At 41.8% G+C, this 21,903-nt stretch overlaps 1 protein-coding gene across 7 annotated transcripts in view; it reads right to left on the bottom strand.

Moving 5' to 3' along the window:
- Nucleotides 1–21,903, bottom strand: part of fryl (furry homolog, like) — a 97,519-nt gene that overhangs the window by 63,752 nt on the left and 11,864 nt on the right. For 3 of the 7 annotated variants that reach the window (XM_053614625.1, XM_053614626.1, XM_053614627.1), the window contains exon 1: nt 15,403–16,189. In XM_053614625.1, coding sequence (XP_053470600.1) covers nt 15,403–15,607 — 205 coding nt within the window. In that variant the 5' untranslated portion in view covers nt 15,608–16,189. Of the gene's footprint in view, nt 1–1,371; nt 2,470–15,402; nt 16,192–21,097; nt 21,191–21,903 lie in introns of those variants that run through there. The other 4 variants (XR_008384706.1, XM_053614631.1, XM_053614629.1 and 1 more) reach the window with 4 other exon arrangements.

Genomic DNA, 21,903 nt, shown 5'->3' with positions numbered 1-21,903 from the left:
CTGGAGGCACGAGGCAGACGTGCCGTATGTGCAGCCTGCATTGGGATACGCGTCTTTATCGTCTCATGCCTACTCTATACACTTTTCATAAGATTCTCACGATGCATAAATGACAGGTTAAAACGCAGCTATGAGGATCAGATAAAACTCTTCCAGCTAATCGTGTGGATTTTCCACTTTGCTGCATTATAAGTATAGATTTTAAAAACGTTCGAAAGAGTTCTGAGATCGCAGTTCTGTATCACATACATACACGGCCCACTGCTTTACACACCGCCGCATCATACCACGCTCCACTGTTTTTAATCCTTACAAGCGGTATAACTAACTGATACTCACTAAATTTAGTGCAGTCACCTGACCCCTGTCCCATATAAAATCCACCACATTTCAGCAATAGATACATGTGTGTGAGAGTTTATTTCTGAAAGATCCACTGGGACTTCTAATGTTTCCTTTCATTGTTTGACCCGCCCCCCCCCCCCCCCGCCGCCCCACCCCACCCCACCCCACACACACCTTCCAGCAGCACTGTCCCTCTCTACAGCATGGGTTTGTGGCTCCAGTGTGCGTGTTTGTTTTTTCCCCTGCACAAGTTCACATTTTCCCCACTCGACACCAATCATGAGTCCTACAACATTGTCTGGATGTGATGGATTATTATTATTTTATTATTTATTTATTTATTTATTTTTACAGAGGACTGGAATCTGTTCTGGACGGCGCTACACTCCCATGTACTTCCTTCTGAGTCATGCCTGTTTGGTTATGTGACTCAGTTGGAAGAACAAACCTCAGTCTGAAGTGAGCTGTGCCTAAAAAAACCTCGCGATGTGGCAGACCCACCCCGAAATATTCTAAAACTATGAACTCAAGCTCAAATTCGTGCTTTAGAAGTGAGAGAGAGAGAAAGAAAGCGGTAGAGAGAGAGAGAGAGAGGGAGAGGGAGGGAGACAGAGAGCGTGATTATTACTTCGTCATATCAAAGCAAGTGTTGTTCCGATGTACGCACTTGGGTTGTGCACGTGTGTATGATGCAAGGACAATGTTATCTTGTAAAACTATCCACTGTGTGATGGGAGAATACGCGCAGGCTTGTGTAGTACGCTGTACACTTACTGTAATGTATCAAAAGAGCTAGGAAGCAGAGTGACAAGCATTTGTTTTACTAGATAAGATTTCTAGATCCGTAGGAAAACGCTGTGTATACGGTACAAACCCTGTACAGTATAAAGAAACAGACACATACACGCTGTAACTTAGTTACTGCACATGAAGCGGGCATGCACTCAACTTCTGGAAGCCTCAATTTGTGTTTGTGTGCACGTGTGTGTGCGCGTGTGTGTCTGCGCATTTCCTCCTGGTACTCACAGTTCCCGCTCCATGACTTGAGAAGAGATTTGATGCTGATCTCAAAGAACACAGAATCCTGCAGGCTCAGCATGACGTCACCACAGAGGTGTGGGGTAAAAACAAAACGCGCACGATTCCCAGGTCACCTCCCGCAGGTCTGAGCCTCCGTCCGTCACACCAGTAGCACGTCAGACGCGCGCGCACTTCCGCAGCAAGGTGTGTGTTCATGTTGTACGACGCTTGGAATCATGCTGCTCAGCATTCTCTCTCTCTTTCACACACACACACACGCATGCACGCACGACTGCGAGTGAAGTTGAAGAGTAAAGGCTGGAGTGAGAAAAACACCCTGGTGAAGGACGTCAGCGCAAGCAGAGAAAAGAAAAGCCGGCGGATTAGAAATCCTGAGCAAAGTTTGTCGCGTGCGTTTCAGCACCAGAGAGGGGTTGTGTCGTGCTGAGCAGTGATATTCCGTTCGTCTTTCTTCTCCTGTGTGCGCAAACCTCTGCTGCTCAGCAAACACACACACACTACTCTCCCTCTCCATTTGCTCGAAGCCAACCCCTCCCCATCCTACTGCTGGCTAGCACTCTCTCTCGGGGGTTTGTAAAAAAAAAAAAAAGAATAAGAAGAAAAAAAAGAAAAGGAAAGAAAAAAAGGAAAGAAATAAATAAAGCGCTCGTTTCAATGGCTCACTGAGGGGAGGGGAGGGGAGGAGAACAGGATGATGTCATCAACACGTTGCGAACGCTCACTGGCTTCTCTCCAGCGCTTCAAACAGAATCAGAACGGCTCCTGAACCGACGCGATTCTTTCCACTCTCTTGATCCGTCTACGAGTCTGAAGCAAAGCGTACATCCTGTATTCGCCACAATGATGCTGATGCTGATGCGTCATCCCTGACTGCAGCGCAATGGGGTGGGAGAGAGAGAGCGAGAGAGAGAGCGCATGATGACGCAAATAAGTCATTCATGCAAACGCTCGATGTATTATACGCGTTACAACACAGTTATGTTGGGGGGGGGGAATCAAGACGCATTCCTACCCACTCGCTGTTCACGCAGTTTTTCTCCATTCTAAACAAGATGTCAGCTTTCTAAAAAAAAAAAATATATACGTATACATACTTTTACCCAAACCATAAATAATGATTTTTTTTTTAAAACATACACACCCTTGGGGTGGGTGTGTGTGTATATGCATCATAAAAATCCCATGTTGTTGTTTATTTAGTCCTGTCCTTAATAATCTATTTCACATAACACAGGTTTACATATAGTCCACAAGACAAGATAACTGAATTTATAAAAATTACCCCGTTCAAAAGTTTACATACCCTTGATTCTTAATACTGTGTCTCGTTACCTGGATGATCAACGACATGATGTGTTTATGTTTTGTGATTTTTTTATGTCACGAGTCCCTCGTTTGTCCTGAGCAGTTAAACTGCTCTGTTCTTTAGAAAAATCCAGGTCCTGCACATTCTCTGCTTTTCCAGCATCTTCTGCATATTTGACCTCTTTCCAACAGTGTCTATATGATGTTGAGATCCATCTTTTCACAACTGAGGGACTTGTACACAACTGTTACAAAAAGGTACAAACATTCACCAATGCTGAAGAAGGCAACACGATACATTAAGAGCCGGGGGTGTAAACTTTTGAACAGGATGATTTTCAATAAACTAACTAGCTAGGCATATGGGGGGGGGGGGGGATAAAAATGTAGCTAGCTATTTACTGACTAGCTTAATATGGAAGACGGTGGGTAACAGACGGTTCGGATTCACAGACACTCGTTTATTTTAGCACATAAACGAACATGAAATGAGGAAAATGAAAGGAAAGAAAATGTCACATAAATATAAACTATCATGGAACCTCCTCCACGAGCGAGACGGATAACGATTTACACATCTTTTGACTGTAACAAGTTATTCTCTTATTATGTGGGGTCACTCAGAAGAGGTGGGTTTCATCCTCATATCATCTCAGGGGGTTTTTCCTTCACGACATCGCCTCATTAGGGATCTACATGTGGAATTTAGTCCTCTGTGATGATGTCTATGGATAAAAGTCCATCCCTTCGGTTTATACACCAAAGTCACACCTTCAACTACAACCAGTGAAGGAAAGCTTTCTGAATCGACGGACAATCTGAGTGATGGGCAACGTCTTGTCTGGACTGGCTGGACGGTTTGCATCGTGCGCTTCTCTTCCTGTTTATAGACCCATGAGGGACACCAGAGAGACCAAAGTCTTTCTTCTGAGCGCATAATTTACTGACTGTCGCTACACTGTGAGCAGAACGTCACCAAATATTACAACCCCACCTTTAACATCAACATTAAGCATGACCCTTTGACTTTCCTCCAACCCAGTGATAAACCATTAGAGCGGAAATCGAGAATGTGGCTAACCCCAGCATCGCTCTGGAATAACTTCTGACCCATTCCCTTCTAGCACTAATCCCAAAGTGCATGACATCATCCAGCTTGAGGCCTGAGAAGAGGAAAAAAATAAATAAATAAAAAAATGGCCCAAACACAGACCGCACTGATAGTCCATTTAATATCACTGCTTTGCTTTGCTTTGCTTTCTTTTCTCTTCTCTCTCTCTCTCTCTCTGTGTGCTCATATTCTCTCCATCACATGACCGGCCCTCCCTTGTGCAGTTATGCAAAGCAGGAGGGCATCATTGTAAACAAACACACTGCACAAAGGCCTGCATTGTGGCTCAAACGCTGCACCACAGCGGCACTGACGAACTGGGCTTTCACAAAAACACACGCTTGCGCACATACACACACACACGGGTCCAAACATGGGGACTGGCTTCAGAGTATTTACTCAGGCTTTACATCTCTAGCTTCTTGGTGAACAAAGAAGACGACGACGACATCTGCTTCCAATAGTTCTTCCAAATCTTCATCACATCCTCGGTGAGAAAACGTTCTCGAAGACAGATGATTATGTAATAAATTTAAAAAAAAATAAAATGCTCCGGTTTATGAAACGTTGCCAAACCAACCTATGAGGTCATGTCCCTCTGAAAATGTCTGTCCCGCTAATACTGAGTGTTTCTGCCCTTTTGAGTAGGCAACATGACTAAGGTCATACTGCAAGCATTATCTACCTTCCACACACACACACACACACACACACACACACACCCTCAGAGTGTTTGGGGATAAACAGTAAGATCCTGCTTGAGACTCCTGGAACGCTGCTCTTCTATCAATAAACTAAAGCTGTTGAGAGAGCACAGGGTGGCAGGTGACAGAGCAATGTGCTTTCTTATACACTCTCGCTTACACACACACACACACACACACACACACACAAAATACACACAAGAACCAACAACAAAAATGACAAGCACTGGCCGAAGTACAAGGCTCTTGCATTCTCCTCATGACAAAAAACAAAATCCTAGACTGCTTTCTACTCGAATTTTATTGCTAATTTGATCGCAAAATCGCAGAAATGAACGCAAAACTCAAGGAAACCCCGCAGTATTCGGAGGAACCTGCAATTTGTCTAAATTACTGGCGAGTTTCTGCAGATTTGGGCTGAGCTTTCAGCCGAAGCCCTCTTCGATTCATGTGCGAACATGAGGACAGCTAAAAGATTTCATTTACCAACAATCATCACTGTGAAAGACCGCACAAAACTAAAAATTGCGACCGCAATTCCGCCAATTTGAGTAGATTTCTGAAGAAAAAAAACCCCACAAAAAACTCCACAAGTTGCATCGCAGATTTTGAAAAGAAGAAGAAGAAAGAAAAAAAAATGCTGTGGCAAAATCGAGCATTTTTGGCCGAAACTATCACAAAAAAACTCCAGGACATCCTGTATGGACTGGTCATTGGACACAATGTAAAGAAACAAACAAACAAACAAAAAAAACATTGTTGTGCAAGGAAGAGTAACTCCGGTTAAATGGCTGTTCGGTCATGATGTAATGGCAGATGATAATGATGATGTTGATAAGCTTCGTGCTAGGGCATTCAGGAGACCAGGCCCTGATCTATGAACCTATTTTGTGAACAAGTTTAAAAGGTATTCCTGACTCATTCACTACACTTGCCACTAAACTGCCGTATTTCCTTTTAAATTTCTGTACAATACACGGCGTGAAACAAGGTGAATAATGCAAAATGTAGGTGGAAACTAAATGCATTCTCAGTTTCCATGAACAGAGGATCGAGACTGTAAACGTCACTGGAATCTCTGGTGTTCAAACAATGCAAGCGCAGCATTACATAAAGATATAGAACAGACAACAGAAAGAGAAAGATGATGCACGTTTCCACAATGCACCTCACGTTTTCTGCGTCACGATTAGGGCTGCAACCATTGTTTTCATAATCGATTAGTTGTCTGATTATATTTTCGATTAATCGGATGGGGGGGGGGGCAAACTTTCAGTTCCATTTTTTTTCGTTTATTTTAAATAAAATCCACAAACTGAGTTACAAATATAAACTTCAGACTAAAACTTTACAGAACTGTTTGTCCAATTATATAAGACTGAAAAGAACCCAATACACACCAGAATATATATTATTAGCTTAGGACTGCAGTTTAATTCAATGATTTTTGTGCATCCATAAAAATAATGCATAAATACTAATATATCAGTTTATATTATATAATAGTATTTATGCATTACTTTTTATAAAGGGTAACGGTGACAAACAATAAACTGAAGAAAGTCATTGTTAGTGACTCTGGTTATAAGGCTAAAGCTAACGGCGTCACGTTACGTGCATAAGACGTCATGCATTGACTAAGAAGCGGCTTATACTTCCGGTTAGTAAAAAAAAACCCCACTAGAGTTACCATTTGAGACGATATTACCTTTCTAAAATTCACACACTAGACGGTAGAGTATGTAGTGCATAGTGTAAGTGTACAGTACGTCATTTGGGACACAACTTTAGTATTTACTCTCCGGAGGGTGTTTTCGGAACAGAAGTAACATAGTATGTAAATGTATCCTGTGCCACACGCAGACTGACTAATCGATAATGAGATTCATTGACAACAATTTTCATAATCGATTATTATCGATTTTATCGATTAGTTGTTGCAGCTCTAATCACGATGCATCGCGTCACGCTGTACAGCTACAGCCCTAGTACTGAACTGGAACCTCGAGATCCGGACAATTTAAAAACAGAGATGTGTCGTAGCGCCAAGAGAAAGTGACTGATCACAGCGGGACGCCGTGTACTGCGTGATTTCGGTCATGTGAAGTACATAAGCTGGGCTGTATTCGATAAAAGCGTTGAGGTAGAGTGGGTGAACCACGCCTTGTATGATTGAAAGCTGACTCTAGTGTCTCCATGCTGTCTGTGAAAGGGTTTTTAACCCCCCCCAAGAGAGTGCATTTCCTGGACTGAACAGATCTTCACTGACAGATCAAGATTTTGAGAGAGAGAGAGAGAGAGAGAGAGAGAGAGAGACAGGGATTTGGGGTGGGACTACTGAATGAGAACAAAGTAGAAATCAATACAAACTGTAATTTAACCCCGCAAAAATCACTTCGCTTTCCTCGGGACAGAGCAGGAAAAAGCATCCTGATGACGCAACTCCCTACTCTGCACGGCCAGAACGCGCTTCCTGAACCGCGCTCTCGTTTTAAACCTCTTGTATCAAACCTCGTTAACATTAAAACCCCTTCAGTGCAGCTACGCTCACAAGGTCACTAGATCGTTGGCCTGCGTTTCTTGCACTGGGTTTCAGTCTTATACGGCTCGTTCGTCAGTACGACCTCCAGATGCGCTCAGTACCTTTAGAAAGCACTTGCTGAGGCGCCACTCTGACCGCCGCACTGCACGCTGATGACATCACTGGCTTTAGGTGATGTCATCAGGGCCGTGGACTCTGCATACCTTGCAGGATACAAGCGCACCTGTCAGCACTGCAAATAGGTGGAGTTGAATAAGATTTGAATGATTTTTGCTGAAATGCTGAAAAATTATTATTTTATTTTTTTTTACTTTTTTCTGACAGTGGTTAAATCAGCTCTTGTAACCTAGGATAATTTGTATGTTAGCATCGCTAGCTAAAAGACGAGACATTCAGCTGCTTGTGCAGAATTACAGCGTTTAAAGACCTGTCTGGGGACAACAACGCTAATTCGGCATCCAGCTTCACCAATAATACATGAAAAGCACTACCAGTATTTAATTTGGCTTTACTGCATTTTGAAGCACAGAGTGAATTTTTTGCTCCCAGGAGAATTATCCAGCTGAGCTAGGTGCTTGCTGATTTTGGGACTGAGGTGGGGGGCGGAGTGAAGGGGCGTTACAGAGGGTTTATAAAATGAGTGACAAGAATTTTATTTAAAACACAAACAAGCCTTCTGGACCAACGGGTTTTCTCAGCCACATAATACACTTGTGTGGCTTAAACAATCCATGGCTTAAACCATTTTATTTCTTTTTTAAAAATCATTTCTATATATTTTTTTCCCCAGATTATTTATGCTAGTAAGAAATAAAAATTGTGCAACTGCCTATTGCACCTTTAACAATAGATGAAATAAAAATCACAGCAACATTTATTTCTTGAAGGCAAATAATAATATTCCTATTGTGCGAAATGATAAAGACATCATTAATTACATGTCGCGGTTAGGCCAAATCCCAAATGACTTCCTATTCGCCAATTCTTCACTACATAGGGTATCAACTCGCAGTGCACACGTATATTGTTGTGTTGTACAGCAGATATTGTGCGTTACATGCACACGAATATAAAAACAAGTCAGATTATTTAAAAAGTTACTCTAAAAAGTATTACCTGAGCCAATACTACCCCAACACACTTTACACAAACCCCGGGACTGACCATCTACAGAGTCTTCAGTACTGCTTCCTCCTCACTGACACTCTCACTACATGTTTATCCAGCATTTGACCTCACGGCACTTGTTTTCCAGTGGAATTTAAATAAATAAAGAAAGAAAGAAAGAAAGAAAGAAAGAAATAATTAAAAAAAGTCCACAGCATGAGTCACAAAGAGACTTTTTGCGCTTTGTGCACACTGAATTGGCAGATTTTAAAATTATTTTTGCAGCTCTCCCAAGATGTGTTCCTCACCAAAACTTACATCAAGATCACAATAAAATGATTATTAATCCTGGATGTGTTGCGTCTTACTTATCCCCATTTTTCTCCCCAAGTTGTTCACCTGGTCAGTCCTGCAAGAGACATGTGAAGCAAGCCGACTGCATCCTTTCGAAAATTCTGCTGCTCCTGCTGCATCACAGGGCAGTGTAACAAGCGCTATCTGCCCTCTTCCGCATGCATGAGCTCAGAGACACCCACGATTGGCTAGTCTCGCTGTGACTAACAAGGGAGAGAGAATATGCCCCTCCCACCCAAAGAGCACGGACAATTACGCTTACATGGGTTTCCGCCCATGGATGGACGGCTGTGGCATCGTTGGGACTCGAATTCCACGATCTCCAGACGAGCCTACGAAAATCAGCCTACGCAGAGTTCCCATAAATTCCAAATCACAAAACACCGGCGCTCTCAGTTTTAACAATAATCAGGGTTCCAGGGGAGTCTTTGGACGTGACAAGTTTCATATAGATCTATGAAACACTGTGCAACCCTGATGGGCAAAAACTGCAGAGATCCCAGATCACATCCCAGAGCATGTAGCTCCCTCAGTATTTTACTCACATACAGTAAGTCTTTTTAAATGGCTAGTGTCAAGTATAATGCTTATGGGTGAATGAAAAGCACCGCAGACCAGAATAAAGACAGAGAAAACAAAGACTCTTCATCCCATTCAATCCTGCTAGCTGAGGAACACAGATAAGTTGGGATTTACGCTGCGCCAGAAGTGTTTCTGAGAACTGCCCCAGAACTTCCGAACCGTTCACGACTTTTTAATAACAGTAGGAAGTTTGCGGCTGTTTGAAGGTTCTCGAACAATGGGGACAGATTCGTAAACAGGCGAAAGCGTTCAAACAAGATGTAGGAAAGCTTTGATGAAGATTAAGATATCGCAGTTTCTGAAGATCATACAGAATAAGACCGCATTTCAGCAAGCTATTTACAACTTATTGTTCAAAATCTGTAATGTGGTTCCATTAAAAGCAAGCAGGAAAAAAAACCAAAAAAAAACAAAAACAAAAACATTCTGAGCCTTGTAGCTAGATACACTTCAAGCTACATGGCAAAAGTACTTAAAGTGCACCTATTATGGTTTTTCAGATATTACCTTTCATGTAGTGTGTTATAGAGCTGTTTGTGAATGTAAAAAGTCTGCAAAGTTTCAAAAATCAAAGCGCAGGACAAACGGAGTTATTGAATGACAAAAGAAGGAAGCGATTCTGAACAGCTGAAATGATTCGTTAGTGATTCCAGACTTACTTCCTGTACTAACCTACCTAGGTTTGTAACAAAAAGCCCCACCTCTGGTCTTCACCGTCTGCTTGCTGACAGGTAGACCAATCACAACAGACTGGGATGTCTGACCAATAAGAGCAGAGTATGCTCTCTGAAAGGAGGAGTTTAGAATGAATCATTTAGAACGAATCATTTAACGAGTCATTTGTGACACTGGGGGGAAAAAAAGGAAATGCTGCAGTTTAAATTATGAGCACATTAAAGTGTTTTTTGACCTTTATGCATGTAAATCTATTCTACGAGAGCTTTAAAACAAAATTCAGCATGTTTCAAAACCATAATAGGTGCACTTTAATTTATTTAGCTGTGATCCTGACTGAGGTCCCATCCTTAGCTAAATGCAAATGGCTGAAAGATGGCAGCCGGCAGTTTATTACTGAGCCCCATGCATGACATGGGGGTTAAAAAAACAATACATCGTGGCCATGTTTTATTCATTCGTTCCCGCGAACTCGTTTACTTAAAACGAGGGAAAGAATGAAAAAAAAACATGGCCACTATGTATTGTCCATGTGCAGGGCTCAGTAATAAACTGTCGTTAATAAAAAGTGCTCACGTATTAATAAGTCGTGGGAACGAACTCCTCATTTGTGGCCACGATATATTGGCTTTTTCCCCATCGCATGTCATGTGCGGGTCTCCATAGTTTATTACTGGAAGTTAGGGACATCATAAAACACTGATATTCTGATATACTGACTGGCACGTTAATTTCTTGATGAGTCTTTGAGACACTGATGGTTAAAATTTCATGAGTAATTTGTGTTTGCTAGCCGTTTCACATTACAGACTATTAAGAGGAGCGTTTCCCAACCTTTTTTCAGTCACGGCACCCTTCGAAAATTTTAAAAAAATTTGTGGCACCCTACACAAACACTAATGCTAGACAGCGTTAGCTACATGTGGATGAACTTGATTGTCCAGAATCATCCAGAGCTTTTCTTTTAAGAAATATGTCCATATTCTTTTGCACTACACACACGTTGTCACACGCTAATTATTAGAATAAAACACACGTGTACGTTACACATACTGATGTTGACATAATGCTGACAGATCAGCGTGGGGGGGGGGTGTACAGGGAATTTTTTTTATATAATTTATTACTATTATTATTATTGTGTGTGTATGTCTTATTTCTGTGTTATTATTTCAGACATCAAATTTTTATCATATATTTTAAATGTTTTATACACATTTTAGCAACGTCTGAAGGATTTTTACACGGCACCCCTGGTCTCATCAGACGCCACCCCAGTTGGGAAACACTATTAGACTATTGTTTAATATTGCCTTGTGTAACAGCTTTGGGTAACCACAGGGGGGAGATATAACAGATCCTGAACACTTAATACGACTCAATCCAGTGAGTTTTCATATGACATGACACGGTCAGTGTGGTTTAGCATACACGTAGGTCTACTTGATGGATTTAAGCACGCGCTACAGCAGCCGGTATTTATATTTGAAAACTGCAGATAAATCATTCATCATCAGGAAAATATACCGATTAACTATAAGTTAAAAAGGTATCGACTCGAAGCCTACTAGTAGGCTATAAATAACATTTAATAGTAAAAAGTCTGGATTTTTAAATCCTGTTTCTATTGTGGTAGTTTAATATAAAAAAAAGAAAAGAAATAAAAAACCAACACACACACACACACACACACACACACACACACACACACACACACACACACACACAACAGCAGCAACACTACAAAGGCAATAGATGTATTTGCCTTAATACAAAGCTTCTCGACAAAGCTATGGTTCCGAACTTGTTAAGGCTGTTTATTATTACTGTTTTATTTGTAATTTAGTCATTTATTTCCTGCTGTTCGGGACAATGGAGGTTTGAGAATACAGTAAGCATGGTTGTTGGTGCCAGTGATCTCCGGAGAATTTGTCCCACAACAGTCTCTAGCGTTTAAAGAGTATGGTGTGAAAAACAAAAAACATCCAGCGAGTGGCAGAAGGAAATAAATAAATAAATAACCTTGTTGCCGAGAGAGATGAGAGGAGAATATCTGGACTGGTTCAATCTGACAGTAAGGCTACGGTAACAATTTACAACCGTGGTGAGCAGAAAAGCATCTCAGAAAGCGCAACACATTGAGAAAACCTTGAGGAGGATGAGCTACAAAAAAAAAAAAAAAAAAAAAAAAACCACGCAGCGTTCCACTCCCGGCAGCCAAGCACATGAAATAATACGATAAAACTCAGGCTCACATACTTTCAGAGAATCCTCTGGTGTCCTTTAACCAAATGAAACCTTAAGTAAAGCCCCTACATGGAGCTTCGTGTCAGTGTTTAGCTACGGAGAGTAGAGCAGGATATCAGAAAGGAGGAAAAGAAAAAGAAAGAAAGAAAAAAAAATTGATGCAATAGAGGTATAGGTGTGGTAGGGAATTATTTGGAAAAGGGTGCGGCTCCGGGTGTTCTCCGCTGGCAGAAAAAAAAATAGATGTTGGAATTCTTTTTTCATTTCCATTCACAGATCGTCAAACTGCTCGAAACCTGGTGGCTTGAAAACATGGTGAAGTAATATAGTCCAATTCTAACTGCAAGACTATTCTTCTCGATTAAACAGAATTTCTGCAAATACTTCCGAGAGAGTAAATCGTTTCCGATGTCTACTCCGACGTTCAGCTACGAAATGTTAGTGATGCTATTTATTAATGCCTGGCTAAACATTGTTCGATAGCTACTGCTTCTTATGACCTTTACAATAAAGAAAAAAAGAAAGCGTGTTACAGAACAAATATATCGTAATTCTCAAATTACCCGGTATGCTTAAACAGAAAGCCGAAGCACTTACGGCACAAACACAACCACAGTGCATCAGATCCATCAAAGCGGATTCATCACATCGGAGTGAATCTACCACCGGACGTATTCCCTTCACATAACCTTTAACCCTTATAGCGATTAAACCATAACTCAAAGTGAAATTAGTATTCTAAGATCTTAAACTAAATCAAAACAACAACAAAAATTTAACAAGGTTTACCCGAATGCATCTGAATTGATATAAAGCTGTTACTATGACTTTTATTTTGTTTTATTTTAGACGCAGGTGTTTTAAAGCTCCGTGTCAAGAAAATGACTACGATCCCGCAACCGCCGTATGTAACATGCATGCATAATACTGCAGATTCTTTTGCATGGACCATATTCAAATGAATTTATGAGAGCCAGGTTATAAACTCATCAAATGATAGCGTCTTTACTGCACGTGCTACCATCTCGCTGCTGTGCTCGACTGTGTTAATAACGTGGTACGCTCTCCGGCATTCCCCTTTCCATTATGAGCGGTTTTGTTTGTAGCTCGTGTGCAGAAGAAGTGACTGAACTAGGCAGGTCTTATTGGCCTTGTTATTAAAGCAGTCAGGTAGCTTCTTAAACCTGTAGATCAGGGTCTAGCTTCTGTTTCTGTATATAACATTGAGGCAAGGTGGGGATCAGCCACAGACATGAGCGCACACACACACACACACACACACACACACACACAGCCATAACTGTGTGCATGTCATGGCAGGCAAGCTACCATACAAAGATGTTTGCACAATGGGGAGTCATCAGCTTTGTAAAGCATGTTATGGGCGAAAACTTGTGCGCGCGCTCACACACACACACTGCCGGGTGTGGATTTGCATAAAAATTCTAACTTCAATTTGTTTCTCAATGTAACTGTTTTCCAAAACAAGGTAAGTACATCCTGTATTTCATACAGCAGTACTCTGGTAACATAAAATAAACCTATATATATATATATATATATATATATATATATATATATATATATATATATATATATATATATATATATATATATATACACACACATATATATATATACACACACACACACACACACACACACACACACTATTATAGTATATACAATAAACGTAATACCACATAACTTACTATTCGGACACAATATGGACAAATATCTTGTTATTTTTTGCGCCAACGATGAAAATAGTTCCCAAAGAAGCCACAGCTGGAAAGAGCGTTGCATGTTGCCATACCAACGCACAAACTAACTGACAGACAATGGTAAATGTAGCAACGGTTTCGGTGTAACAAACTATTGCGATGGATGTATGGATGGAGAGATAGAGAGATGGATAGAGACATAGAGACTGTGTAGTCAGAATCTGCCGTACGGTGCTGCCCTGCGTGTGCGTGTGTGTATACATTAGGGAAGAGCGATGATATGATTTGTATTAGGCTTGGGATGATTGACATGAGTACCGGGAATCGCTGACTGCCATCGCAACGGCTGGAATCTCATCAAGTCAGACGATTTAAATGTCAATGTGGAGAAAACGTAGTGTCTGGAGCACAACTAAAGCGGGTTGGATTTCATAAGGTGTGTTTGGGTGTGATGGAAACTTTTATAACCTGCTGTCTGACTTCGGAGCAGAGCAACAAAACCTCGCTCTCTGACACTTCCTAGCTTCTCTTGTCCGTACTGCTCTCACTTTCAGCTTGTGTGTACAAACTATTATCTGCTCAAGCTTTAAAAAGCTATTTCGTCTACTAAAACGTCTTAAAAACAGGAGAGTAAAGGAGGAAATCTCAGGAAATCTTAAAGACTAGGGATGCACGATAATATCAGTCATATCTGAAGCGAGTTTCTAGTGGGCTGCATTTTCTATGAACGCGGATGTTCTTGCATCATGTGGTCACACGATCACGCAACATGGTGTCCAAGCAGTCGAAGAGGTGCTGGAAGTAGAGGGGAGACACGCTGGGTCTTATTTCAGTTTGGGAAGAAACCAAAAGGTTCCAGTAACGGTTTGAAAATACAAGTTATAACCAAGTCGTGTCATTCCATCCGCGCCACGTTTGACTGGATCGAGTGTTAAAGAGAAAGTAGAGTAAATGCTTGAAACATGACAAGACGACGGGGTCTGACACTCAGCATCGTCTGTTCCAAAAAGAAAGTTAACGAATGTTAGCATTTTAGTCTCGCTTTCATTTTTAACTAGATGGTTGGACTAAATACAGCAAGTGGCAGCACGTGAGGAGACGGAGGACGGAGACAAACACCAATGTGGCCGATCCGGACACAAATCAAACCACATCACAATAGTACCTGTAAAATATGGGGGCGGGGGGGAATCACCCCACGAAAATTTAATCCCATCTGAACAGGTCTTATGACAAAAAGTAAAAGATGACATGATTAATTTTATCCTTCTACTCAAAACCTATGATTACTAATAACATTTTCCTCAAGTAATAAATGCAAGACCAAAAACCAAAAGGAAATATAGAAAGGTGAATTTCTAGTGCCACCAGTCCAAAACAAACAGCTTAAACTCCAAGATGAAATAAAGTCCTGATTTATTCATTTACGCAAGGGGCTTTACAATGATGGATTTGGTGTACCACATGACCAAAATGCAAAAAAAAGGTTATGTTCAAAGCATGATGAAACTCGGCCCTCATCCGTAACGTCCATCTCTTAATCAAGGACTGAAATCTGACCTACATCTAAGCTTATATAAAATAAATAAATAAATAAATAAATAAGTTTACACTATTAGTTTCAGTTTTAATGACTGAATGTTTATGTAAATTTTGGCGTTATACCTTTGGCACGATGTCGGATGAGTCGAGACAGTCGATTAGTTTGGCCCGACACCTCGTGGTCTTCGTCGATGGTTGGGCCCATTGACAAGAGACTAAGACGCTTCACTCTCAGTAAGCGCGGGCCAGTCTCCCGTGGCAACAGCCCCCCAGACTCCATCGCTCCTCCACCGTCCCCGGAGATCACGAGGCTCTTGAGGAACTCCATGTGTGGTGCAGCACTTTCACTCCAGATGCACGGTAAACAATCCACGACCTTCCATCTTTTCACCTGAAAGGACCCCTGACCTCCAGCACGCCAGGAAGAGATGATGACTTCTTACTGTTCGTTTAACCCGACAGCCACGTTACATTTTCTGTACTTTCCCACTTAAAATGCAGTAGTATTAGTGTTTAGTCTTCAATAACGTCCACAAAACCAGAGCACATTTCTCATATCCAGAGAAAGGACAATCCACCAGTGGTGTCCGTCGTAACCAGAAGAAGGCGGCGGCAGGTACAGGTACGGTGTGGCACTGGAACATCTCACAGCTACCTCAACATCTCCCACAGTCCAACTGTGTTAAAATTCTGCTCTGTGTGGCTTCGAAGGACCTCGTCTTGCTACCTGCACGTCCGCAGAGGATAGACAGGACGGAAAAACAAATACAAGCGCAAGGCTTCCTCTGGGGTGATGATGTAATGGTGGTAGGCGGAGTGGCACAGGTTGGGTGCCAGGCACTATCTGGGCGGGGTCAGGACATGTTTGACAGCAGATAACATGCGCCTGGGCCAACACCCAATTAAAAACACAGGCTCTACCAGCCACGCCTAGTCATGCTTCTTCTCAGGGGATAAACACACACACACACGTTCACCCTTGTTTTGGGGAAAGAGTGCAAAGCAGGAGGGTGTGGCATCTTCAGTGCTTCTGCACACACTGATAACTCACTGAATACTAGCATATCATGCTTCAAAGACAATACCGCGATTTCCTCCCTCTCCCTCTACCAAAGCCTCACAAGCCCAGTTTCATGTCTTTGATTTTTCACAGTAAGTTTATTACTGTTTATGAACATGAATGCATCAAATCTTTTCACCCAACAAAAACCGAGGCAGTGTTTCCGAAATGAAACTCTAAAATGAGGAAGAGTCACGAACAGGTTTGGTGTATGCTGAGTAACGATTTCTGTGGGCATGTGTGTACCAAGCAGACGTTTTGATTGTATTATCAGCTAGGTTGTGTTTGTATGATACACACTGACTCCAGGGTGTGCTGCATGTTACAGGTTCACGTCACCGATTCGTGGAAGAAATTCGAAAGAAAGAAAGAAATTACCGGATATTACAATCAAGTGTATTCCATACGAGACGAGCTGAAGGGAAAAGTTGCTGGAAAGTATTTCAGGTAACGCGAGGGAATCAAAGATAGAGTCCATGCTGGGAGGCATTTTACATAAAGGCAGGGCTCATTGTGCTGACTCACTGCTACACATTCAAATGGCTCCGCTTTCGCTGACAACGTGCATCGTTATAATGCCACCGACTCCGTCTGCCCACCCTTCATTCAAAACAAACAACACAAGCAAACTGCATTAACACCCCCCTTCACACACACACACACACACACACACACACACACACACACAGTCTGCTGAATAGTTTGGGATTAAACCCAGTGGTGTAAGTTACTGACCTGAACAGAAGACAAAAGTGAATTGAACAGCATGTTTTAGGTATTATTTGAAGCATTTCTCAGTATTTGTCTGTGTTAAATATGAAGAAGTCGCAGGCGACAACCCAAAAGTTCAGCTGCGGTACTGTGGTCCAGAGCACCACCTAGAGACCAAAATAGAAGTGGCAACAGGATGAAAATACCACACACACACATACACACACACACACACACACACACACACACACACACACTACCTTTCTATGATTATGAGGCTCATGTTGTGTTGTACAAGCAGTCCGATTCAGCATGCTACATAAATAACACTGGACTGAGCAGAGAGAACGTGAGAATATGAAAGTAGACGTGTGTTTGTGTGAGTGACAGAGAAAACAGGCTCACACAGGAAACGCTCACACCCTCCGAGACATGTGAAAATGTCAGGCCGATGATGTAACGGTTTCACTTCCGCCCTCCGATGTGTGAAACGGTGTCCCACACACACAGCAACTCGACAGCCGTTTTTTGTTGGGTTTTTTTCCCAGAAGAACGACTGAGAATGAGGCGACGGTATGTCACTGACCTCTGAACCAGTTGCTGCCCTCTAGCAGTCAACACATGTAGCATCCTGCATGGGGCTTCATGCTGGAATTTATACGTTTTCTCTCTTTTCCAAAAAATAAATAAATAAATAAATAAATAAATAAATAAATAAATAAATAAATAAAAGGATGGACAGAGAAATGGCAGGGTATTGATGGGTCGGAAAAGCAAAGGGCTTTGTACTGTTGTCAGGGCAACTCTTCATTTCTCACTCACACTATAAACTGTGAAACTGTAAAAGTGTCTGTATTACGTTTAGGACTCATCTGTGTGTGTGTGTGTGTGTGTGTGTGTGTCTGTGTATTGGCAAGGGGAGGAAAATGTTAAATAAATAAATAAATGACGTGTTAAAGACACAAACAGAGTAAGGAAATCAGTTAAAAAAGGGGGGGTGTAGAAAGTAGAAAAGAGTGAAACGGAGGAAGTTGATAACACGATCGTGTAACAACACGTTTGAAGAGAAAGAGGAACCTGATCTCCTCCTTTCTTGGTCTCTGGTTCATCAAAACCAAGTACAGGAGATATAAAAAGTCTACACCCCTGCTGAAACTGAGATAAAATCATGTCAGAACTTTTTCTACCTGTAACGTGACCAGCACAATTCGACTGAAAAACTCCTCATTTTAGAGGGAAAAACATAAAGTAAAAGAATAAAACGTAAATAAAACAACCCGGGTGTATAAAATGTGCACGCTCCTTAACTAATACTGTATGTGTAAAAGCACATTTTGCTTGTAATACAGCACTCTGTGTTTTTGGGTAGGAGCCTACCCAACGTAGCACTCCAGATCGATCGGATTCTGAGGGATCTCCTGTACACAGCCCTCTTCATATCATTCCAGACATTATTATGCACTTGAATTCGTGCCTTGGATCGTTATCGTGCTGGAAGGTGAAATTATTTCTTCATCTTCAGCTGTCTAACAGACACCTGCAGGTTTTGTCAGGTATTTAGATCTATCCATGACTGAGTCCCTCTAATTCCAGTTAGAGTTGAACAGAAGCAGTTATATAATATAACATGATGCTGCCACCACCACGCTTGACTGGGGGGGTTATGGTTATCTTTGGGTGATAAGCTCTCTTGTCTTTTAGAATTATATCCAAAAAGTTCTACATTATTCCCATCAGACCATACAACACTTTGCCACAAGGTTTGCGGTGATTGTTTTGGCAAAGTTTGTGAGAAAGGGCTTCTCACTAGTCACCCTACCCCATAGACCAGGCGTGTGAAGAATATGAAAGACTGTCGTCCTGCCATTTTAACAGGGGGTGTGTAGACTTAGTATATCTACTGTACATGCATGGCATAACAGTACTGTCTGTCAGTCCCTACAAAAGGGATGCGCATGATTAACTAATTAATCGTTAACCACTAGCTAATAACCAAACGTTTGAGCAACTCTCTGGATTGAGAAGTTCCCGAGTTTGAGATTTAGACTGCTGGGTTTAACAAATCAGGAAGGGAGAAGCACTTCGGTGTTTCTGGGTTTGCACACCTCATGGTGTAACATGACGTACACTGAAGAGTCTTGACGCCGAGTGTTCGGACAGATGACCATGCTAATTGGAGATTCCACGGACAGGAATCCCTACCTTCGGAGTGAGCGATCACGAACGTGGAAATACAGAGTGAGCGGCTCACGCTCGTGCGCAAAATTCATAGCAGGATAATGTCGACTTTAATCCGTTCGCTTACAATGTCGTCCAGTTCGGGTCATATTTACACTAAAGGAATAGGTGCTGCTAGCGGCATATCGTATCCTTCAATGTCTGTATCAAACATCTGACAGGCTGCGTAGTGAAGTACGGGTTTAGTCATAAAACACAGCTTCTATCTAGTGAGGCGCAAAAAACTTTATTTAATCCCTTCTCCTTAGCATACTAGAGCATTAGCTCGAGAAAAGCAGTTACAGGAGCTGATATCGGATACGTTTTCAAACACTTTTGCCGAAAAGGTCGACCGTGTGGACACGAAACATCCGACCTGGAAAAGGATTGTATTGAAAACGTAATTTTATTTTTTAAGTAACCACTTGACCATCCAGCTGAGTATTTGCGAGTGCCGCTGCCAGCAAGCAGCCCCTGACTGCACAGCTGATGAGATCACACGCTCCTCTACTGTACTTCAACCTGAAATGGTGGAAATGCTCATTTCCCTATATTTTTTAGGATGTAGGTTCTTGACAATCAAATCGTTTATCACGAGAGGGGGGGGGGGGTGTTTGGGATAAAAAAATTTATATTGTGTGAGCCTAGCGGACACACCCATTGGTTGAACCATGCTTACATCTCACAGTATTGCAAAATGGCAAAAATCATACTTAAAAAAAGGAAAAAAAAAAAAGTTACATCAGTACGATTGTGAATGATATTATATTCACTTGTCCAATAGATGAACCCATCCCACCCCGAGCTGCAATCAGCACAGGAATGTCAGGGAGGAAGCAACGGGAACAATACCGAGCAGTATGCTATCTTCCCACAACACACACACACACATTGCTCTGCCTGGGAAAAACAGGAAAACTTTCTAGAATTTGGACAATAAAGTTAACAGTGATACATGAATAAGATAAAGAGGTGAGCCCCTGGTGCTGTGAGAGACACACAACTTTTATTACACACCAGGGAAATTTCCCCAGAAGTTCATGCTAGTTGCATCACGTCTAACACATACACACACACACACACGCATGTATAAACGTGCAAAAGTAAAATGTTTCTCATAACAGTCTCACTATAACTGGTCATCCATTCAAGTTTTTATTCTCATCACCGAATATTCAAAATCAAAAGCCGAACTTGATGACATCGCTGAGGAGATAGATATCGACGTCTGGTCCTTCTTTTTACTCATTCGTACGCCGGAAAGATCTTTTAAATACACTTCAAACGTGAAGGAAGTACAACCATTTCAGCCGTTTGACCTTGCTGTGACCTTGCCCTTGCTTGGATCAATCCAAAATGAAATCAGTTTATATTTGCTGGTTCTAAATGATTATTCCATATCAATCCTGGAAAAAAACCAAACATTCAAAACACACGTTCTTGAGCTATCACGCTAACGGGAACCTCGGGAAGACAGACGGACGGACAACCCGTAAACAACGCGCCTGCTCCACTCAGTGATGAAAGCATACTTTTTTTTTTTCACTAATGAGGTAAAATAAAGTCAGTTGTGATTTCACGTTGTCTTTAAACATAGTTTGTGGTCCACAGCTGTTCTGTCTGGCTCAGAACCGTTTAACGGAAGTTACGCTATTCAGTAGCTAAGTTAGGAAGCTGAGGTCATTCTGAAATGCCTTCCGACCACAATCGCTCGCTTCTCTAAAGTGCAGAGTAGTACTTAGGGTTTGATGGAGTCATTTCAAAACCAGCCCCACACACACACACACACACACACACACACACACACACACACACACACACACGACATACCTGTGAGCCATAGAGCAGCGGCAGAGACGGCAGGTCAGGGGGAGGGAGAGAGAGAGACAGAGAGAGCAGTCCAGCAGTCCTAAATCTCATCAACTTGAGGAAAGAAAAATAAGACACAAAAACAAAAGGATGTAAACAACACTCAGAAATGCAAACATCATCATCATCATCATCATCATCATCATCATTTTTGTTTGCTTTTAATTATCATTTGATTGCATCTAAAAGCATAAAAAGCACTAGGTGTGTTTCACTGTGATTCACTGTGTGTTCTGACACCTTTCTATCAGAGACAGCATGAACTTCTTCAGTAATGTGTGCTACAGTAGCTCTTCTGAGGGATTGGACCAGATGAGCTAGTCTTCACTGCCTATACGCATCAGGGATCCTTGGGAGCCCATGACCCTGTCGCCGGATCACTGGTTGTGCTTCTTTGGACCACTTTTGGTAGGTACTAACCACTGCATACCAGGAACACCCCACAAGACGGGGTTTTGGAGATGTTCTGACCCGGTCGTCTAGCCATCACTATTTAGCCCTCGTCAAATTCACTCAGATCCTTACTATAGCCCATTTTTCTTGCTTCCAACACATCAATTTCGATAACTGACTGTTCACTTTCTGCCTAACATATCCCGCCCTTTTACAGGTGCCTATTTATCGAGATAATCAATGTTATTCACTTCACCAGTCAGTGGTTTTAATCTTATGGCTGATCGGTGTCATGAACAATAATCACAAGGATGAAAGACTTCTCAGACTTCTCACCAAGCTCAAAGCCTTACACAGTGTATACAGTATTTATT

This window comes from Ictalurus furcatus, chromosome 25, assembly GCF_023375685.1.
Source record: "Ictalurus furcatus strain D&B chromosome 25, Billie_1.0, whole genome shotgun sequence".
In the NCBI taxonomy this organism is placed as follows: domain Eukaryota; kingdom Metazoa; phylum Chordata; class Actinopteri; order Siluriformes; family Ictaluridae; genus Ictalurus; species Ictalurus furcatus.
This window is presented reverse-complemented; position numbering and strand designations above follow the sequence as displayed.